The following is a 19925-nucleotide window of genomic DNA, read 5'->3' as shown; positions in this document are numbered from 1 at the left end:
GGAGGTGGTCCTCTCGGCTTACGCCGATGACGTGCTCCTCACGGTCACGGATCCCGCTGACTTGCGGAGGATGCGGGAATGCCAGCAGATTTACTCGGACGCATCCTCCGCCAAGATCAACTGGGAGAAATGTTCCGGACTCCTGGTGGGTCAGTGGCGGGTGGACTCCCTGCCGGAGGAGTTCAGGCCTTTCGCCTGGAGCACCACGCACCTCCTCTATTTGGGAGTCTACCTTAGCCCTGCCGAGGACGCTTGGCCGGCGAACTGGCAAGAGCTGGAGGCCAAAGTCACCGCTCGCCTAGGACGCTGGACAGGACTGCTCCGAGTGTTGTCCTACAGGGGTCGAGCGCTGGTCATAAACCAGCTGGTGGCCGCCATGTTGTGGTACCGGTTGGTCACTTTGATCCCTCCCCCTGCGTTTGTCGCCAAGATTCAGAAGAAGCTCATCGACTTCTTCTGGGACAAAAGGAAGCACTGGGTCTCTGCCGCGGTTCTGTGTCTCCCGCTTAGGGAGGGCGGTCAGGCGCTGGTGTGCCTTCGCACCCAGGCTGCGACTTTCCGTCTTCAGACGCTGCAGAGATACCTGTACGTCGAGAATCCTCCGAGATGGTGTGCGCTGGCGACGTTTTTCTTCCGCCAGCTGCATGGCCTCAATTACGACACGCAGCTCCTGTTTGCGAAAGTGGGCAGCAGGCGTGCCGGCCTGCGGGAGCTGCCTGTCTTCTACCAGGAACTACTATGGGTTTGGAACTACGTCGCTTCCAGGCGGAGCTCTCCCCCGTCAGGAGCGGCGGCTCTCCTTCGGGAGCCGCTGCTCAGGAATCCGCACCTCCACGAACACGGGTTCGGGCGGCTGGCGGAGGGTAGGGCTGTGGCTGGCAAGGTGACCAGAGTCGGGGACCTGCTCGATGGCAGAGGAGCGGGCTGGATGGCGCCGGAGGAGCTGGCGCGGCGCCTGTCCTGGGCCAACGTCCGGCTCGCGGTCGAAACCATCGAATCAGTAAAAGCGGCACTGGGCCCCGACTCCACTAGATGTATCGAGGCGGCTCAAGCACGTGGGGCGATCCCGTCCGAGCTTACCCCCGTTCGGACGGAATTCCTCATCGGCGCCCGGCCCCGAAACTCCCCTCGGGAACCGGCGCCTCACAACTTGAGCCGTCTCGAGGAAATACCCTCCGTGCCTTTTCATTCCGCGCGGAGGGGTTTCCTGTACGGGCTGCTCCTGCACACTCTCCACTTTGCCATCTTCATCTACCGTCCGGACACGCCTTGGCGTGGCGTTTTGCCGACCGGCGGTAGCGGAGGTCCCCAATGGAGGGCTCTCTATGCAGGAGTCCTCCCTTGTTCCATCGGGGACTTGGCCTGGAGGGTGTTGCACGGAGCGGTCCCGTGCAATAAGGTTTTAAGTAGGTTCACGGACTCCCAGGCCGCCTGCATTTTTTGCGGCCTGGAGGAGTCCGTGTTTCACGTTTATATGGATTGTGAGAGGTTGCAGCCCCTCTTTCACTACTTGAAGGGGCTGCTCCTCGATTTTTGGTTGCACTTCAGTCCCACGCTCTTGATCTACGGTCACCCGGTGCGGAGGGGAGCGGACAGGTTGGAGGACCTCCTTGTGGGCCTGCTCCTGGGCCTGGCTAAAAGAGCCATCAATTGGTCCAGGCAGCGGGCGGTCGAGGGGGTCGTCCAGCCGGATTGCCTGCATCTCTTCCGCGGCCATGTTCGCGCCCGGGTGGCCCTGGAGATGGAGCACGCGGTGTCCGCCGGTGTGCTTGAGTATTTCCGCGACCGGTGGGCGCCGCGGGGACTGGAGTGCATCATCAACACGGAAAACCAAATTTTAATTTGATTTGTTAAGCTTTAGTTGAACTTTTGTTTATTTACAGTTGAATTGGTTTTTTTTTTTTTTTTTTTTTTTTTTTTTTTTTTTTTTTTTTTGGGTCCAAATAAAAGAGTACCCTCTGTTCAGTAAATACCTGTTTTATTGTTCTCCTGCAGTCCGTGTATTATTAAGGCGCGGACACTACACACTTGTGGTGGAGAGCAGAACTAGGGGGCCATAAATATAAGATGGTCACTAATAAATCCAATAGGGAATTCAAGAGAAACTTCTTTACCCAGAGAGCAGAGAGAATGTGGAACTCGCTACCACAGGGAGTGGTTGAGGTGAATAGCACAGATGGGTTTAAGGGGAAGCTGGATAAACACATGAGGGAGAAAGGAATAGAAGGATATGCTGATGGGGTGAGATGAAGAGGGGTGGGAGGAGGCTCGTGTGGAGCATAAACACAAGCATGGACCAGTGGGGCCGAATGGCCTGTTTCTGTGCTATACCTTCTATGTATCGGTTCAAAACATATTTCCTGGCAATGCAGCGCTCATTAACAAGAGACCCAATTACCCTTCTCCCTTATCTCCAATTAAAATTGGAATAAATGAGCACACTCTCCTCGAGACAAACTGATAAAATCTCTTTATTTGCGAAACACCAATTATAATATTCACAAGTCAATCACCTTTACATATGGGTTAAACCATATTCCAAAGACACAAGCTTTGCTCAATCCAGTAAGTTCTTCAGTGTCACAACAATTTACAGTAAAGTCACTCACGAGAATGTACAGAAAGGCATCGCTTTAATCTACGGTACAATACAGAGGTACGAAAGCATGTCTCCGGTCAGGCCCGGAGTTTAGTGTAAAGGCTCAGGCTAGCAACAAACCAACACTAGAAACGGCGCGTGATTGTCAGATTCATTCATTTTCTCGATTAGAAGCAAAGCAAAAATGATGAGAGGAATGTGTTTCTCCGAATGTGCTGCAGAGACAGTGAATAACCCATTTCCACCCCCTCCCTCACCAAAGGGTAGCTTCCCTGATTGAATGGCGTAACAGGCTCGAGGGGCTGAATGGCTTCCTCCTGTTCCTGTGTAACGGGCTCGAGGTGCTGAATGGCCTCCTCCTGTTCCTTTGTAACAGGTTCGAGGGTCTGAACGGCCTCCTCCTGTTCCTGTGCAACAGGCTCGAGGGGCTGAATGGCCTCCTCTTGTTCCTATCTAACAGGTTTGTGGGGCAGAATGGCCTTCTCCTGTTCCCGTGTAACAGGTTTGTGGGGCAGAATGGCCTCCTCCTGTTCCTGTGCAACAGGTTCGAGGGGCTGAATGCCTCCTCCTGTTCCTGTGCAACAGGCTCGAGGGGCTGAATGGCCTCCTCCTGTTCTGTGTGCAACAGGCTCGAGGGGCTGAATGACCTCCTCCTGTTCCTGTGCAACAGGCTCGAGGGGCTGAATGGCCTCCTCCTGTTCCTGTGCAACAGGCTCGAGGGGCTGAATGACCTCCTCCTGTTCCTGTGCAACAGGCTCGAGGGGCTGAATGGCCTCCTCCTGTTCCTGTGTAACAGGCTCGAGGGGCTGAACGGCCTCCTCCTGTTCCTGTGTAACAGGTTCGAGGGGCTGAATGGCCTCCTCCTGTTCCTGTGTAACAGGCCCGAGGGGCTGAATGGCCTCCTCCTGTTCCTATCTGATAGATTTGTGGGGCTGAATGGCCTCCTCCTGTTCTTATGTAACAGGTTCGAGGGGCTGAATGGCCTCCTCCTGTTCCTATCTGATAGATTTGTGGGGCTGAATGGCCTCCTCCTGTTCTTATGTAACAGGTTCGAGGGGCTGAATGGTCTTCTCCTGTTCCTGTGTAACAGGCTCGAGGGGCTGAATGGCCTCCTCCTGTTCCTATGTAACAGGCTTGAGGGGCTGAATGGCCTCCTCCTGTTTCTATGTAACAGGCTCGAGGGGCTGAATGGCCTACTCCTGTTCCTATGTAACAGGCTCGAGGGGCTGAATGGCCTCCTCCTGTTCCTATGTAACAGGCTCGAGGGGCTGAATGGCCTCCTCCTGTTCCTATGTAACAGACTCAATGGGCTGAATGGCCCACTCTCATTCCTATGTAACAGGCTTGAGGGGCTGAATGGCTTCAAAGCTCAGCAGACTGAAGGGGACCCCTTTATTCCTAACATGCTTTGAATCCCTCTTTTGAAAAAAAATCTTCAAGGCTACGTTAACTTGTGAGGGGGTTTCTCTCCATCTTTGGCATGGGGTGGCTTGTGGGTCATGGAGCAGGTTGCTAAGGACCGAGGGAAAGGACCTGTTGCTAAGGGCCAAGGGACTGGTTGCTAAGGGCCAAGGGACTGGTTGCTAAGGTCCAAGGGAAGGGGCTAGTTGCTAAGGGCCAAGGGACTGGTTGCTAAGGGCCAATGGACTGGTTGCTAAGGGCCAAGGGACTGGTTGCTAAGGTCCAAGGGAAGGGACTAGTTGCTAAGGGCCAAGGGACTGGTTGTTAAGGGCCAATGGACTGGTTGCTAAGGGCCAAGGGACTGGTTGCTAAGGGCCAATGGACTGGTTGCTAAGGGCCAAGGGACTGGTGGCTAAGGTCGAAGGGAAGGAACTGGTTGCTAAGGGCCAAGGGACTGGTTGCTAAGGGCCGAGGGAAGGGACCAGTTGCTAATGGCCAAGGGACTGGTGGCTAAGGGCCAAGGGAAGGGACTGGTTGCTAAGGGCCAAGGGACTGGTTGCTAAGGGCTGAGGGAAGGGACTGGTGGCTAAGGGCCAAGGGAAGGGACCGGTTGCTAAGGGCCAAGGGACCGGTTGCTAAGGGCCAAGGGACTGGTTGCTAAGGGCCAAGGGAAGGGACTGGTTGCTAAGGGCCAAGGGACTGGTTGCTAAGGACTAAGAGAAGGGACTTGTTGCTGAGGGTTTTACTTGCTCTAAAATAACCCAACGCTCTCCTGGCTGACCTCCTGTCTTCTGCCATCCATAAACTTCAGCTCATCCAATGCTCTTCTGCCTACATTCTAACGAGCGCTTAGTCCCGCTCACTCCTGAATTGCCCCCTGGCCTATTAACATCTCTACTTTAAAATTCTCAATAACTTGCGAGAGGTGTCTCTCTCGTGGGTCCCATTTTGTAATTTCTTTGCTCAAGGGACACTGGACATGCAGAGGCTGCTGTGCAGAGGAAGCCACGGGTAGGACACGAGGACAAATCAACTTGCTTTGTCGTTGAAGGAAACTCAAGTATCTTCCACCAGGCAAGGCGGGCTACACCCCTGGCCTGAGAGAGTTCAAGTCCTTGCCATGGTGTGTCGCCACTTTCCCTGCTGAAGCAGAGACCCTTACTGAAAAGGGAATGTTCTGCAAAGGGACAACAGACAGTCTCTCATCCTCCGATAGAGTCAGGCCAGGCTGACTCAGCTCCCAACCCAAAATCTTGGCCCACCTTTCTCTTTTAGATGGCGATCAACCGTTTAGTTTCCAAAACTATTTTGTCTACGGTCTCTGTGACGACATAGTGCTGTAGCTTCACGCCCACCGCAAGACAACAACAACTTGTATTGATGTAGCGCCTTTAACGTAATAAAACGTCCCAAGGTGCTTCACAGGAGCGATTATCAAACAAAATTTGACACCGAGCCACATAAGGAGAAATTAGGGCAGGGTCAAGAGGTAGGTTTTAAGGAGCGTCTTAAAGGCGGAGAGAGAGGAGGAGAGGTTTAGGGAGGGAATTCCAGAGCTTAAGGCCCAGGCAACAGTTTTCGTGACGTTGAGCTGTTGTTGTTGTTGTAATTTATTGTGATATGATTTGTGTTGTTATCAACGCAGGGTGTAAATATTCAATGGGCTTATTGCCTCGTACATTGTACTGCACGTTTATTTTTGAATGGACCGGGTGCGGGACCCAAGACGGACCAAGCCAGTCAGAACCAACCAACTCCATTGGAGCTGGTGGATAGACTCTTACAGCACAGGAGGAGGCCATTCGGCCCGCTGTGCCCGTGCCGGCTCTTTGAAAGAGCGCTCCGATTTAGTCCCGCACTCCCCCTTGCTCTTTCCCACAACCCTGCAAGTTAAGCCTCTTCAAGGACATGTTCAATTGCCTTGTGAAAGTTCCAATGGAATCTGGAAAGATTGGGAAGATGCTCATTGCTGGGGGAACTGCAATTGTTTTTCCATACTGGAGGAGGGAGGGGGGGGGGGGGGGTGCTGCAGGGAACTTTGGTCAACGATGCATTTCCGTCCAGTCTGGTTGGGATAAAATGGTGGTCTGGATCTAGGTGCCATCAGATTCCCTTAATCTGTTATACACAGAGATGTGGAAATTTCAGAGTCCACACCAACATTTCATGAGCTTAGTTAAGGTTACATTGTGGATTTGACTTGTCTTAGATCATGGTTGCTGCTGCACTGACCTACAAGTCATGAGTGACCCAGAGGACACAGATTTAAGGTAATTGGCAAAAGGGGGCGATGAGGAGAAATTGTTTTTACGCAGCGAGTTGTTGTGATCTGGAATGCGCTGCCTGAAAGGGCGGTGGAAGCAGATTCAATAGTAACTTTCAAAAGGGAATTGGGTAAATACTTGAAAAGGAGAAACTCGCAGGGCTACGGGGGGGAGAGAGCAGGGGGGAGTGGGACTAATTGGAGAGCTCTTTTAAAGAGCCGGCACAGGCACGATGGGCCGAATGGCCTCCTTCTGTGCTGTATCGGTAACTAGAGCACTGCGTAAGTTGTCCCGGTAGAGGGGAGGGGGGTTGGTGTATTGTTTGCTGTTGCCTTTGGGGGACAGGGGGTGGATCGGAGGTGGGGGTGGGGAAGGAGGGGGATGGGGGAGGTGGGTGGGTGGGCAGGGTAAAGTGGGACGGAAATTCACGTGTCTAACCCGGTGGCCTAGCCCCCGCTTCGAAGACTCGAAGGAGCCGCGATAAGGACATCCCCCCCGAGGGGATCCAGCGACCAGTCGAAGGATTGGGGCCAATCTCATCCAGTTCTATATCGCCGATTGCAAACCCGTCTTCTCGCAATCGCTCCCCTGCCGAATTGACACCAGATTAAGCCAGTTTGTATTTAGTCTGGTAGAATGTAGGGGCCCTGAACCCTAACCTTTGCACGGTGACCCCACGCAAAGCCAGACACCCACCCCCCTCACGAGGACAAGAGAAAAAAAAGCAGCACTCATCCCCAGCGTGCTCCAAAGACTCAATAACGCCAACATCACAAATATCCGAGAAAGCTCACTTGGGAGAATTGCAATTTGCAAAATGTACAAACCGCGTTCAAAATCATTGCTTTCAAAGTGCAGCGGGTCAAACCAAGCCCCGTGTGACAAGCCCTCTTAAAACAAATGGTAGTTTATCCAACTTTATTTCATATTTTGAAATGAGGAAGGTTTAATTTATTATTTGCTCTGAAGTGCGAGTAAGTCTTGTGCCTTTCTCAGGTCTGTCAGACACATCTCAAAGTGCTTTGAATCAGTTCACAAAGTGCAGTCGCTGTGGTGAAGGTGGGGCAAAATGGCCACGTTAAAATTTCATCCTGGATACATTGATTTCGGAGGCTTGGGGCGGCCCCACCTCAGTGTCGGCATGCAAAGGGTTAAGCTTCCATTAACCCCGATCTTAACTAGACCGGCACTTTCTACCATCGCATAGCTCGTAAAGCATCCCTTCAATGAATAAGCGCTCTGACGGGACTGTCTAAAATTTTAATCACCCCTTCACCCCCCACCCCACCAAGTTCACGTTGAGATCGCAAATGCCCGTTATTGCACCCAGTGATATATTAGAAAACATGCATCTCAGCCAAGTTATAAAGTCATCACTTACTATCACGACTTTTAAAATACACCTACACTGTAAACTGATTGGAATTAAAGATATCGCTGTAAACATGCCATAACGACAGATATTGCCTTTTTAGAATATACAAAAAGATGAAATTCCTCACTCGCCCTGCAAACACGGGGGGTTGTGAGCGGAGGAACCGATTGTTCGACCCAGCAGTGATTCCGCCAAGCATTCCACCTCTCTCTCTTGGGGGGAGGCATGAGTCCAGCGGTGAGGTGACAGAGGAGATATCTTGCTCGCGTGCAAGTCAGTCATGGATAGCAGCAGGAGACTGGAGGGAAGGGGTTTCAGCTGCAGAGGAGAGAGAGAGAGAGAGACGGAAGGGAATGAGGTCAAAGGATAATGAAATGATTTGCATTCATGCAGCACCCTTCGCCAGCTCGGGACGCCCCAACACGCTTCACACCCAGTGAAGTGTTTTTTGTAGTGTAGTCGCTGTTGTAATGGAGGGAAACACGGCAGTCAACTTGCGCACAGCAAGCTCCCACAGCAAAAAGATACACGACCAGATGAGGTCATCAGGTTGTTGGTTGAAGGATAGGTATTGGGCCAGGGCACTGGGAGAACTATCCTGCTCTTCTTCCAATAGAGTCGTGACTCTAGGAGAATCAAGTGAGATGGAGATCGGGGCGGGAAAGTGGAGTTGAGGTCGAAGATCAGCCATGATCTCATTGAATGGCGGAGCAGGCTCGAGGGGCCGCATGAACCAGGGGTCACAGTCTAAGGATAAGGGGTAAGCGATTTAGGACAGAAATGAGGAGGAATTTCTTCACCCAGAGAGTGGTGAACCTGTGGAATTCTCTACCACAGAAGGCAGTAGAGGCCAATTCATTAAATATATTCAAGAAGGAGTTGGATATATTTCTTAAGGCTAAAGGGATCAAGGGATATGGGGAGAAGGCAGGGACAGGGTACTGAATTTGGATGATCAGCCATGATCCCATTGAATGGCGGAGCAGGCTCAAGGGGCCGAATGGCCTACTCCTGCTCCTATCTTCTATGTTTCTATGGCCTACTCCTGCTCCCAATTCTTACGACATCTTTTACATCCGCTGGTTTAACATCTCATCTGAAAGAGTGCAGCACTCCCTCAGTTCTGGCAGTGGGGAGTGTCAGCCTAGATTATGTGCTCAAGTTCCAGAGGAGCAGGAGGGCTTGAACCCACGACCTTCTTGACTGAAGAGGGGAGCGTGCTGCCTGCTGAACCACGACTGGAAGTGAGAATAAAGAGAGACAGAACGCTGGAATTGTATAGCGGGTCTGGAAAGGGAAAGGGGCTGGTTAATGTTTGGAGTGTAGAGACCCTTTCGGAAGCGGAAACTGGGAGAGAGGAAAGGTCCTTTGTCGGCATGCAGGCAGCCACTTGAGGTTAATGGGCGGGGGTTTGGGGAGGGATGGTGGAGAATGACGGGGCGGTGCTCCTTGAAATTTGTCCCTCTTTCTCCCCGCCGACTACAAAACTTTCCCAGCACTTAACTCCGGGCTCGTCCCCCTGGGTTCCCAGCCACCGAACACCGAGCCTTATTAACCCTTACTTGGCCAGAGCGGACGAAGATCCCGATCGGTGGAAGTGGACGATTTGCCATTTGCCGTCGCGGCGGTGCCAGATGCGGGTCTCCTCCGACTGGGCGGTGCGCGGGATTCCGTTGCCGTCTATGTACTGCGTGATGCGGATGTATGCGATGCAGGCAGCCTCTTCCCCAATCAGGTGGATGTGCGGGTTCAGGATGGTGGTGTGGACCGGTTTATTGTTCTTCGACCACACTAGGAACAGAGCCAAACATCATCAGTGCCAGGCTGCACACCACACACTGGGAAAAATATACACTGTGAGAGCTCGGACAAACGCCCCATATTGAAGGGCACTGAGCATCAGAACAGCAACAACAACTTACATTTACAGAAGAAAGACTTGCATTTCTAGAGCACCTCCCACCACCTCAGGACATCCCAAAGCGCGTTACAGCTAATGAAGCACTGTTTGAGGTGTAGTCACCGTTGCAGTTTAGGAAATGCGACAGCAATTTTGGTCCCACGCACAGCAATGCGATAAAGACCAGTTCCCCTTTCTTTTTAAATAATGTTGATTGAGGAATGAAGTGATTGAAGGACACCGGGGAGAACTCCCCTGCTCTTCTTCGAAAAATAGTACCACAGGATCTGAGCGAGCAGATGGGGCCTCGGTTTGTCTCATCCGAAAGACAGCCCCTCCGACAGTGCGGCGCGCTCTCAGTACTGCCCCTCCGACAGTGCAGCGCTCCCTCAGTACTGCCCCTCTGACAGTGCAGCACTCTCTCAGTACTGCCCCTCCGACAGTGCAGCACTCTCTCAGTACTGCCCCTCCGACAGTGCAGCACTCTCTCAGTACTGCCCCTCCGACCATGCAGCACTCCCTCAGTACTGCCCCTCCGACAGTGCAGCGGTCCCTCAGTACTGCCCCTCCGACAGTGCGGCGCTCCCTCAGTACTGCCCCTCCGACAGTGCAGTGCCCCCTCAGTACTGCTCCTCCGACAGTGCAGCGCTCCCTCAGTACTGCCCTTCCGACAGTGCAGCACTGCCTCAGTACTGCCCCTCCGACAGTGCGGCGCTTCTCAGTACTGCCCTTCTCAGTACTGCCCCTCCGGCAGTGTGTCGCTCCCTCAGTACTGCCCCTCCGACAGTGCAGTGCTCCCTCAATACTGCCCCTCCGACAGTGCGGTGCTCCCTCAGTACTGACCCTCCGACAGTGCAGTGCTCCCTCAGTACTGCCCCTCCGACAGTGCGGTGCTCCCTCAGTACTGCCCCTCCGACAGTGCGGTGCTCCCTCAGTACTGACCCTCCGACAGTGCAGTGCTCCCACTGTACTGCCCCTCCGACAGTGCGGTGCTCCCTCAGTACTGACCCTCCAACAGTGCAGTGCTCCCTCAGTACTGCACTGGGAGTATCAGCCTAGACTTTTGTGCTCAAGTCTCTGGAGTGGGATTTGAACCCACAACCTTCTGACTCAGAGGCAAGAGCGTGTACCACCCACTATCTATTCCGTCACTCTGCACAGCCATTGCTCCACCACATATTAACATCAAAACCTGAAGTTTAATTTGTCTCCCATAACATATGCTAATCTATTGTACATTAAAAATTGATCAGTAATCATGGCTCCGAATAAGGGAAGTGTGCCTGATAATCCCCCATCATTTAATCTCCGGCCCTTCCCTCCTCTCATGCTCCTTCCCAACTTTCCAGCAGCTGTTGCTTTCTCCTGCAGCCTCCGGCTCTTTTTCACCTCCTGTTTGAACCTTCCCTGCAGTTTCAGCCTCTTCCTTACATTAGGTTTGGGCCGAGGAGCTGCCCCTTCTCCCTCCTTCTGCCCCTCACTAACCTTTCCCTTTCTACACGATGCCACCCCACCCCCCACTTCATGTCTCTGTCCCCCTCTGACTCCTCACTCTCGAGCTCTTCTGTAACCTCCCGTCCCTGCACCCCGTCAGATACAAAGGCCGCGATCTTACCTGAGGAGACGCGTTGGGGGCGGGACTACTGGTTTCCGGGTTCTAGTCCCGCCCCCAGCGACGTCTGACGCACAGACGTTATTTTCCCCTGATTGGCCTTGTTAAGCCCTGCCCTGCGGGCTTGCTGGCCAATTAAAGGAAAGCCGGTGTCAGATGACGTCAGTGCATGACCCCTTCATCTGCCGGTTTTGTTAAAGTGACAGGCACCATAAATTTTTGACAGATGAATTGTCAGTGTTTGACAGCATTGAGGTGCTGTCAAACACTGACAATCACTGTCCAAAGGTGAGCCCTTGCATCCAGGCTCACCAATGACTCTCTCCTTAGGAGAAAACAGATGGCAGCTGCATGTCAGATTGCAGAAGCCATCTGTCAATTCTCCCGATCAGATGAGGCTTCACAGAAACATCAAAACTTGTCACCCGCAGGTACATATAAACAGAATAAATATATTTCTCACTACATTCTCTCACCTGTCATACTTACCTGTGCACCATTGCACCCATCAGACTACCTCTGCCGCTGTCATTTGCACACTTACACTGCAGCAGACCCACAGCTCGCCTCACTGACCCTGGCAGGGTTTCCCGCCGTCGGGAAGCCCACATCAGCAGGTGGAAAATGGTGAAAAGTCTCTTAACTGCCTGTTAACTACCTGTTATCGGGCAGTTAATTGGCTCTAATCCCATTCCCGCCACTAGGAGACGTGTCCCTGCGCGAGTCGGGGACCCGCCTCCCGGGAAGATGTTTCAAAGGCGGGTTGGGAGCGGGGCTGGGACCCGCTCCCGATTTTTCCCATTTTCCCAGCAGTCCCGCCTCCAAACCCACCTCCTCAGGGCTGGTAAAATCCAGCCCATAATCTCCCTTAGAGAGTCTTCCTGCTATCACGGTTTCTCCAATAGTGCCGCTCCCTTCGGCCTCATCTCCACCGCTGACCCTTGCTCCCTGTTTCTTCTCTCTCTGGGACAATGGTGCATCTGCACCTATCTTGCTCCCTTCTGGCGTCTTTGTCTCGCCGCTCCCGTCCTGCTGCCCCCTTAAGGCTCCTGCCTCTCGCACCCTCTCTTTGTTTTGCTTCCCCCTGCTCCCCGAGATGTCTGACTCCCCGTCTTTCTTTGGAGTACTTACACTAACCCCGCACCCCACTCCTAACTCCTCTCACCCCGCGGACACCAGATTCTTTAGGGAGAGCCGAGCCGTATTATGACTCGACTCTGCCCTCGACCCGTGCTGCCCTCTGCTGTCTTTGTCCTTTTCCACCGTACTTGCTGTGTTTTCCAACATCTCCATCCTGTTCTCTGCTCTGCAATTTACTGCCTCTTCTTGCACTCTGTTCACCTTCCATTCAACAGCTGCGTCCTCTGCCTGCTCCGCTCCTCCGGCCGCTTCACTCACACCTCCTGCTCCTTCTCCTTCTCCCATCTCCTCGTCACTCAAGGGGCTTCCTTCTGCCTCACACTCACAGCGGGTGGGGCCTTTGTGACACACCCCACAGCTCGCCGCCTTGCAGCTCCGGGCGATGTGTCCAGACTCGCCGCAGTTATAACAGTACAAGTCTGGACAGCTTCTTACAAGATGGTTGTGTCCAAGACAATAATAACAAACCTTCACCTGGTTATCATGCAGTACCCGGAATTACTGCACTCCTTCCATTGTCTCGAATTTAATGCTATATGGCAATGACTTCCCCCACTCTTGGAACCATAGAAACATAGAAGATAGGAGCAGGAGTAGGCCATTCGGCCCCTCGAGCCTGCTCTGCCATTCAATGAGATCATGGCTGATCATCCAAATTCAGTACCCTGTCCCTGCCTTCTCCCCATATCCCTTGATCCTTGATCCCTTTAGCCTCAAGAAATATATCCAACTCTTTCTTGAATATATTTAATGAACTGGCCTCCACCGCCCTCTGTGGCAGAGAATTCCACAGGTTCACCACTCTCTGGGTGAAGAAATTCCTCCTCATTTCAGTCCTAAATGGCTTACCCCTTATCCTTAGACTATGACCCCTGGTTCTGGACTCCCCGGCCATCAGAAACATCCTTTCTGCATCTAGTCTGTCCAGACCTGACAGAATTTTATAGGTTTCGATGAGATCCCCTCTCAATCTTCTAAACTCCAGTGAGTATAAGCCCAATTGACACAATCTCTCCTCGTACGTCATTCCTGCCATCCCAGGTATCAGTCTGGTGAATCTTCGCTGCACTCCCTCCATGGCAAGAACGTCCTTCCTCAGGTAAGGTGACCAAAACTGCATACAATACTCAAGGTGCGGTCTCACCAAGGCCCTGTACAACTGCAGCAAGACATCCTTGTTCTTGTACTCGAACCCTCTTGCTACGAAGGCCAACATACCATTTGCCTTCTTAACCGCCTGCTGCACCTGCATGCTTACCTTCAGCGACTGGTGCACAAGAACACCCAGGTCTCTTTGCACTTCCCCTTCTCCCAATCTATTGTCATTCAAATAATAATCTGCCTTCCTGTTTTTGCCACCAAAGTGGATAACCTCACATTTATCCACATTATAGTGCATTTGCCATGTTTCTGCCCAATCACCCAACCTGTCCAAATTGTACTGGAGTTTCATGACATCCTCCTCACAGCATACCCTCCCACCCAGCTTTGCGTCGTCTGCAAATTTGGAGATATTACATCCAATTCCCTCGTCCAGATCATTAATATATATTGTGAACAGCTGGGGTCCTAGGACCGATCCTTATGGTACCCCACTAGTCACTGCCTGCCACTCGGAAAACGACCCGTTTATTCCAACTCTTTGCTTTCTGTCCGCCAACCAGTTCTCTATCCAAGTCAATACCTTGCCCCCAATCCCATGTGCCTTAATTTTGCACGCTAACCTCTTATGCGGGACCTTATCGAAAGCCTTCTGAAAGTCCAAATACACCACATCCACTGGTTCTCCCTTATCTATTTTACCAGTTACATCCTCAAAAAATTCCAGTAGATTAGTCATGCATGATTTACCTTTTGTAAACTTTGTCCGATCCTGTCACTGCTTTCCAAGTGCTCTGCTATTACATCTTTTATAATGGACTCTAGCATTTTCCCCACTACCGATGTCAGGCTTACCGGTCTATAATTCCCCGCTTTTTCTCTGCCACCTTTTTTGAATAGTGGGGTAACATTAGCTACCCTCCAATCCATGGGTACTGTTCCAGAGTCTATTGAGTTCTGGAAGATGACCAGCAATGCATCTACTATTTCTAGGGCCACTTCCTTAAGTACCCTGGGATGTAGATTATCAGGCCCTGGGGATTTATCGGCCTTCAGTCCCATCAATTTTCCTAACACCATTTTCCTACAAATACTGATATCATTGAGTTCCACCCTTTCATCAGACCCTATGTTCTGCGGTATTTCTGGGAGGTTATTTATGTCCTCCTTTGTGAAGACAGAACCAAAATATGTATTTAGTTGGTCTGCCATTTCTTTGCTCCCCATTATAAATTCCCCTGATTCTGACTGCAAGGGACCTACGCTTGACTTCACCAATCTTTTCCTCTTTACATATCTATAAAAGCTTTTACAGTCAGTTTTTATGTTCCCTGAAAGCTTACTCTCATATTCTATTTTCCCTTTCTTAATTAATCCCTTTGTCCTCCTTTGTTGAATCCTAAACTGCTCCCAATCCTCAGGATTATTGCTTTTTCTGGCCAATTTGTATGTCCTCTCCTTGGATCTTATGCTATCCCTAATTTCCCTTGTTAGCCATGGTTGAGTCACCTTTTTTGTTTTATTTTTATGCCAAACTGGGATGAACAACTTCTGTAGTTCATCCATTCGGTCTTTGAATGTTTGCCATTACCTATCCACCGTCAACCCTTTGAGTGCCATTCCCCAATCAATCCTACCCAACTTGCTCCTCAGACCATCGTAGTTTCCTTTATTTAAATTGAGGACCCTAGTTTCTGAGTCAACTACTTCATTCTCCATCTTAATGAAGAATTCGACCATATTATGATCGCTCCGACCCAAGGGGCCTCGTACAACAAGATTGCTAATTAATCCTTTCTCGTTACATAATACCCAGTCTAAGATGGCCTGATTTCTGGTTGGTTCCTCGACATATTGGTCCAGGAAACCATCCCGTAAACACTCCAGGAATTCCTCCTCCACAGTATTGTTACTAATTTGGTTAGCCCAATCTATATGTAGATTAAAGTCACCCATGATGACTGCTGTGCCCTTATTGCACGCTTCTTTAATTTCCCTTTTAATGCCATCCCCAACCTCCGCCTTACTGTTTGGAGGTCTATATACCACTCCCACTAATGTTTTTTTCCCCTTAGTATTCCTCAATTCTACCCATACAGATTCCACCTCATCAGAGCTAATATCCTTCATTACAATTGTGTTAATCCCTTCTTTAACCAGTAATGCTACCCCTCCTCCCTTTCCTTTTTGCCTATCTTTCCTGAATATCGAATACCCCTGGATGTTGAGTTCCCAGTCTTGGCCGTCCTTGAGCCACGTTTCCGTAATCCCAACCAAATCATATTCGTTTACCTCTATTTGCGCAGCCAATTCATCCACCTTATTACAAATGCTCCTCGCATTAAGACACAAAGCCTTCAGGCTTGTTTTTTTAACGCTCTTAGACCTATTAGAATTATTATTTACTGTGGCCACGTTTGATTTAAACCGTTGATTTCTCTGACTGCCACTTTTGTTTTTCTCCTTCCTATCTTTTGCTTTTATCCTTGTTTTCCTTTCCTCTGTCTCCCTGCTCAGGTTCCCAACCCCCTTCCATTTTAGTTTAAACCCTCCCCCAGGGCACTGGCAAACACTCCCCCTAGGACCTCGGTCCCGGCCCTGCCCAGGTGCAGACCGTCCGGTTTGAACTGGTCCCACCTCCCCCAGAACCGGTTCCAATGTCCCAGGAACTTGAATCCCTCCCCCTTGCACCATTCCTCTAGCCACGTATTCATCTGAAGTATCCTTCTATTTCTACTCTGACTAGCACGTGGCACTGGTAGCAATCCTGAGATTACTACCTTTGAGGTTCTGTTTTTTAATTTACCTCCTAACTCCCTATATTCCGCTTTTAGGACCTCATCCCGCTTTTTACCTATATCGTTGGTGCCTATATGCACCACGACAACTGGCTGTTCACCCTCCCCTTCCAAGATGTTTGGCAGCCGCTCGGAGACATCCTTGACCCTTGCACCAGGGAGGCAACACACCATCCTGGAGTCTCGTTTGCGGCCGCAGAAACGCCTATCTATTCGCCTTACAATTGAATCCCCTATTACTATAGCTCTACCACACTTTTTCCTCCCATTCTGTGCAGCAGAGCCACCCCTGGTGCCAGGAAGTTGGCTGCTGCTGCCTTCCTCTGATAAGCCATCCCCCCCAACAGTATTCAAAGTGGTATATCTGTTGGAGAGGGGGATGGCCACAGGGGACCCCTGCACTACCTGCCTGCGCCTAGTACTCTGCCTGTTGGTCACCCGTTCCCTTTCTTCCTGTCCAACCTCTACCTGTGGTGTGTCCAACTCCGTAAACGTGCTATTCACGATGTCCTGAGCATCGTGAACGCTCCAGTATGCATCCAATCGCAGCTCCAGCGCCGCAATGCAGTCTGTCAGTAGCTGCAGCTGGGTGCACTTCCTGCACATGTAGTTGTCAGGGACACAGGAAGTGTCCCTGAGTTCCCACATCTCGCAGGAGGAGCAGATCACGGGGCCCAGCTGTCCTGCCATGACTTACCCTTTAATTAATTGAGTTTAAATTAAATCAATCAATCCCACTAATTACACTACAGTTAACTAGTTTAACAACAGTCCCCGCTACACCAGGGAGACCTTATAAACTGTAAAACAGAGTTAAAAGAGAGACATACTCACCAACCAATCACTTACCTGCTCCCTGCTGACGTCACACTTGGATTACTTTTTACCTCTCTCCCGGAACCTGGATTGGTCGGGCCTCTGGTGATCCCTCGCAGGTCCGCTGCCTCTCCGGTCTCGGGGCTCTGGGCCTCGCTGCCTCGGGCTGCTCTTTAAGTACCTCCGCCGCCTCTGATGATCCCTCGCAGGTCCGCTGCCTCTCCGGTCTCGGGTCTCTGGGCCTCGCTGCCTCGGGCTGCTGCTTAAGTACCTCCGCCGCCTCTGGTGATCCCTTGCAGGTCCGCTGCCTCTCCGGTCTCGGGTCTCTGGGCCTCGCTGCCTCGGGCTGCTGTTTAAGTACCTCCGCCGCCTCTGGTGATCCCTCGCAGGTCCGCTGCCTCTCCGGTCTCGGGTCTCTGGGCCTCGCTGCCTCGGGCTGCTGTTTAAGTACCTCCGCCCCCTCTGGTGATCCCTCGCAGGTCCGCTGCCTCTCCGGTCTCGGGTCTCTGGGCCTCACTGCCTCGGGCTGCTGTTTAAGTACCTCCGCCGCCTCTGGTGATCCCTCGCAGGTCCGCTGCCTCTCCGGTCTCGGGGCTCTGACCTTTACATAACGGGTTCCATCTGCTACCCGTGTTCCTGGATAGTATCTCCTCAAATTTTTATGTCCTACAACTCCCAACTTTTTTATTAGCACATCGTCCTCGATATAAACCAGCAGGTTTAAGAATGAGACTACCACCTCTTCCAAATATAGCAGAGATATCTCCAAGAACTTATCGCCAACTTTCAGACTGAGTAAAAGTCTTTCCACCTCCTCTCGGCCACTGACCATCACCTCGAACCCAACATTCGGCTTTGGTCGGCAGGCAAAGCAGCTTCCCTCGCCGCAGTCCTCATGTACCACTTGGATAATATCCCAAGCTCGTATCTCCTTGTCCTCGCACTGAACCACCACCGTGTTTTCTTTTCCAAACCTCCTGGGGACCCGGCCCAAATCTTTGGGCCTTTTTACTCCCTTCCCCCAACATTTTCTCCCCTGATTAAAGTCATCTTGGGAACATTGTCCCCTCAGCAGCCATCTGGCTGCTGTTTACGGACCAAAAAGGTCCGAAAACCTGAAAAAAAAAACCCACCACCAACTTTTTACAAACTCACGCAGTAATCAAGCAGCCAGCAGCACCTGCTCACTCCTAGCCCCTCCCACCTCGAGAGTGCCACCCGCCGAGCCACGGATTCCAACCCACCACCCTCAGCTGCCACTGGGCTGAGGTCAACTCACTCAAGAGAGAGCAGGGCTTGAAGTGGGGCTTTACAAGTGTGCAGGGCCTCAGCATCACACTGGAGGGGGAATTCACTCACTTGGACATTATGGGCGAGAAATTAATATGCTTACCGCCACCTTTTAGCGCCAGCGACTCTTGAAAAAATGGCGGCCGTCACTCTTGCGCCAGCTGGTGGCGGTCCCCGTGGCAGCTGCCATATTTGTGGGCCTCTTTGCGCTGTCGGTAACCGGCAGTGCCCTGTAAAAATAAATGGCGTCGTGGTGACGTCAGTTGGAGTGCAATGCCAACTTAACGCCACCTACGTGAACTTCGACCCTAGCGCTCAATTCAGCGCTGGGTCTTAAGCACGCTGTTAACCTGGTGCGCAAGCGGGCTGACAGACGTTGACAAGGGCGATATCTGCAGCGGTTAAAGCGACACACACATCAATTAGGTAAGTTTGAATGGAAGGGTTGGGCCTTGTCTTTTTGGATTTTATTGACGTGGTGACTTGCTGCAATATATGTGAAAAGTTTTTTTTAAGTGTGTAGGGAGTGCTGCTGGACGCTTGCAAGGGTTCGGAAGGTAAGTGAAGGCCTTTGAGAAGACAGAACATGCTGCGAATACTCAGCAGGTCACGCTACATCCTTGGAGTTCATGTCTCAGGTCGAGATGCTGCCTGACCAACTGAGTATTTGCAGCATCTTATGCCGTCATTTCACATTTATAGCGTCCGCTCGCAGAGGGAAGAGCAAGACGCAGAAGTGGAAGATGCAGAAGAGAAGGATGCTGAAGAGGAGGAATCAGATGGAAGAATATCCCAGACAGCCCCTTTGTGGCCGGGATATCTGGGATGGAATCATCCGCCTGTGGTCCCACGGGCTGGGCAGGCTGCATTTCTTGGGTGTGTGAAATGAGGAAGACACAAGGGTGGAGTTGTGCTGACGGGAGGGCGGGAAGCCTAGAGGTGCAGGCCAGGAGGAGGATAACGTACGAGGATACCCGCATCTTGTATAACGTGGATAAATGTGAGGTTATCCACTTTGGTGGCAAAAACAGGAAGGCAGATTATTACCTGAATGGCAATAGATTGGGAGAAGGGGAAGTGCAACGAGACCTGGGTGTCCTTGTGCACCAGTCGCTGAAGGTAAGCATGCAGGTGCAGCAGGCGGTTAAGAAGGCAAATGGGGTATGTTGGACTTCGTAGCGAGAGGGTTTGAGTACAGGAACAAGGATGTCTTGCTGCAGTTGTACAGGGCCTTGGTGAGACCACATCTTGAGTATTGTGTGCCATTTTGGTCGCCTTATCTGAGGAAGGATGTTCTTGCCATGGAAGGAGTGCAGCGAAGATTCACCAGACTGATACCTGGGATGGCAGGAATGACTTATGAGGAGAGATTGGGTCGATTGGGCTTATACTCGCTGGAGTTTAGAAGAATGAGAGGGGATCTCATTGAAACTTATAAAATTCTGACAGGACTGGAGACTAGATGCAGGAAGGATGTTCCCGATGGCCGGGGAGTCCAGAACCAGGGGTCACAGTCTAAGGATAAGGGGTAAGCCATTTAGGACAGAGGTGAGGAGGAATATCTTCACCCAGAGAGTGGTGAACCTGTAGAATTCTCTACCACAGAAGACAGTAGAGGCCAATTCATTA

At 51.5% G+C, this 19925-nt stretch overlaps 1 protein-coding gene across 2 annotated transcripts in view; it reads right to left on the bottom strand.

Moving 5' to 3' along the window:
* Positions 1–2455: 2455 nt before the first annotated feature.
* Positions 2456–19925, bottom strand: part of LOC147114370 (calcium/calmodulin-dependent protein kinase type II subunit alpha) — a 344895-nt gene continuing 327425 nt past the window's right edge. Inside the window, exons 17-18 of one of the 2 annotated variants that reach the window (XM_085996026.1) lie at positions 9202–9430; positions 2456–7957 (exon numbers count right to left, since the gene is read on the bottom strand). In XM_085996026.1, coding sequence (XP_085852152.1) covers positions 7954–7957; positions 9202–9430 — 233 coding nt within the window. In that variant the 3' untranslated portion in view covers positions 2456–7953. Of the gene's footprint in view, positions 7958–9197; positions 9431–19925 lie in introns of those variants that run through there. The other variant, XM_085996028.1, reaches the window with a different exon arrangement.

The sequence above is a fragment of the Somniosus microcephalus genome, chromosome 8, assembly GCF_052327205.1.
Source record: "Somniosus microcephalus isolate GS21.2 chromosome 8, FLI_Smic_1.0, whole genome shotgun sequence".
NCBI classification, from domain to species: domain Eukaryota; kingdom Metazoa; phylum Chordata; class Chondrichthyes; order Squaliformes; family Somniosidae; genus Somniosus; species Somniosus microcephalus.
Note: the sequence above shows the minus strand (reverse complement) of the source record. Positions and strands in the feature narration are given on the sequence as shown.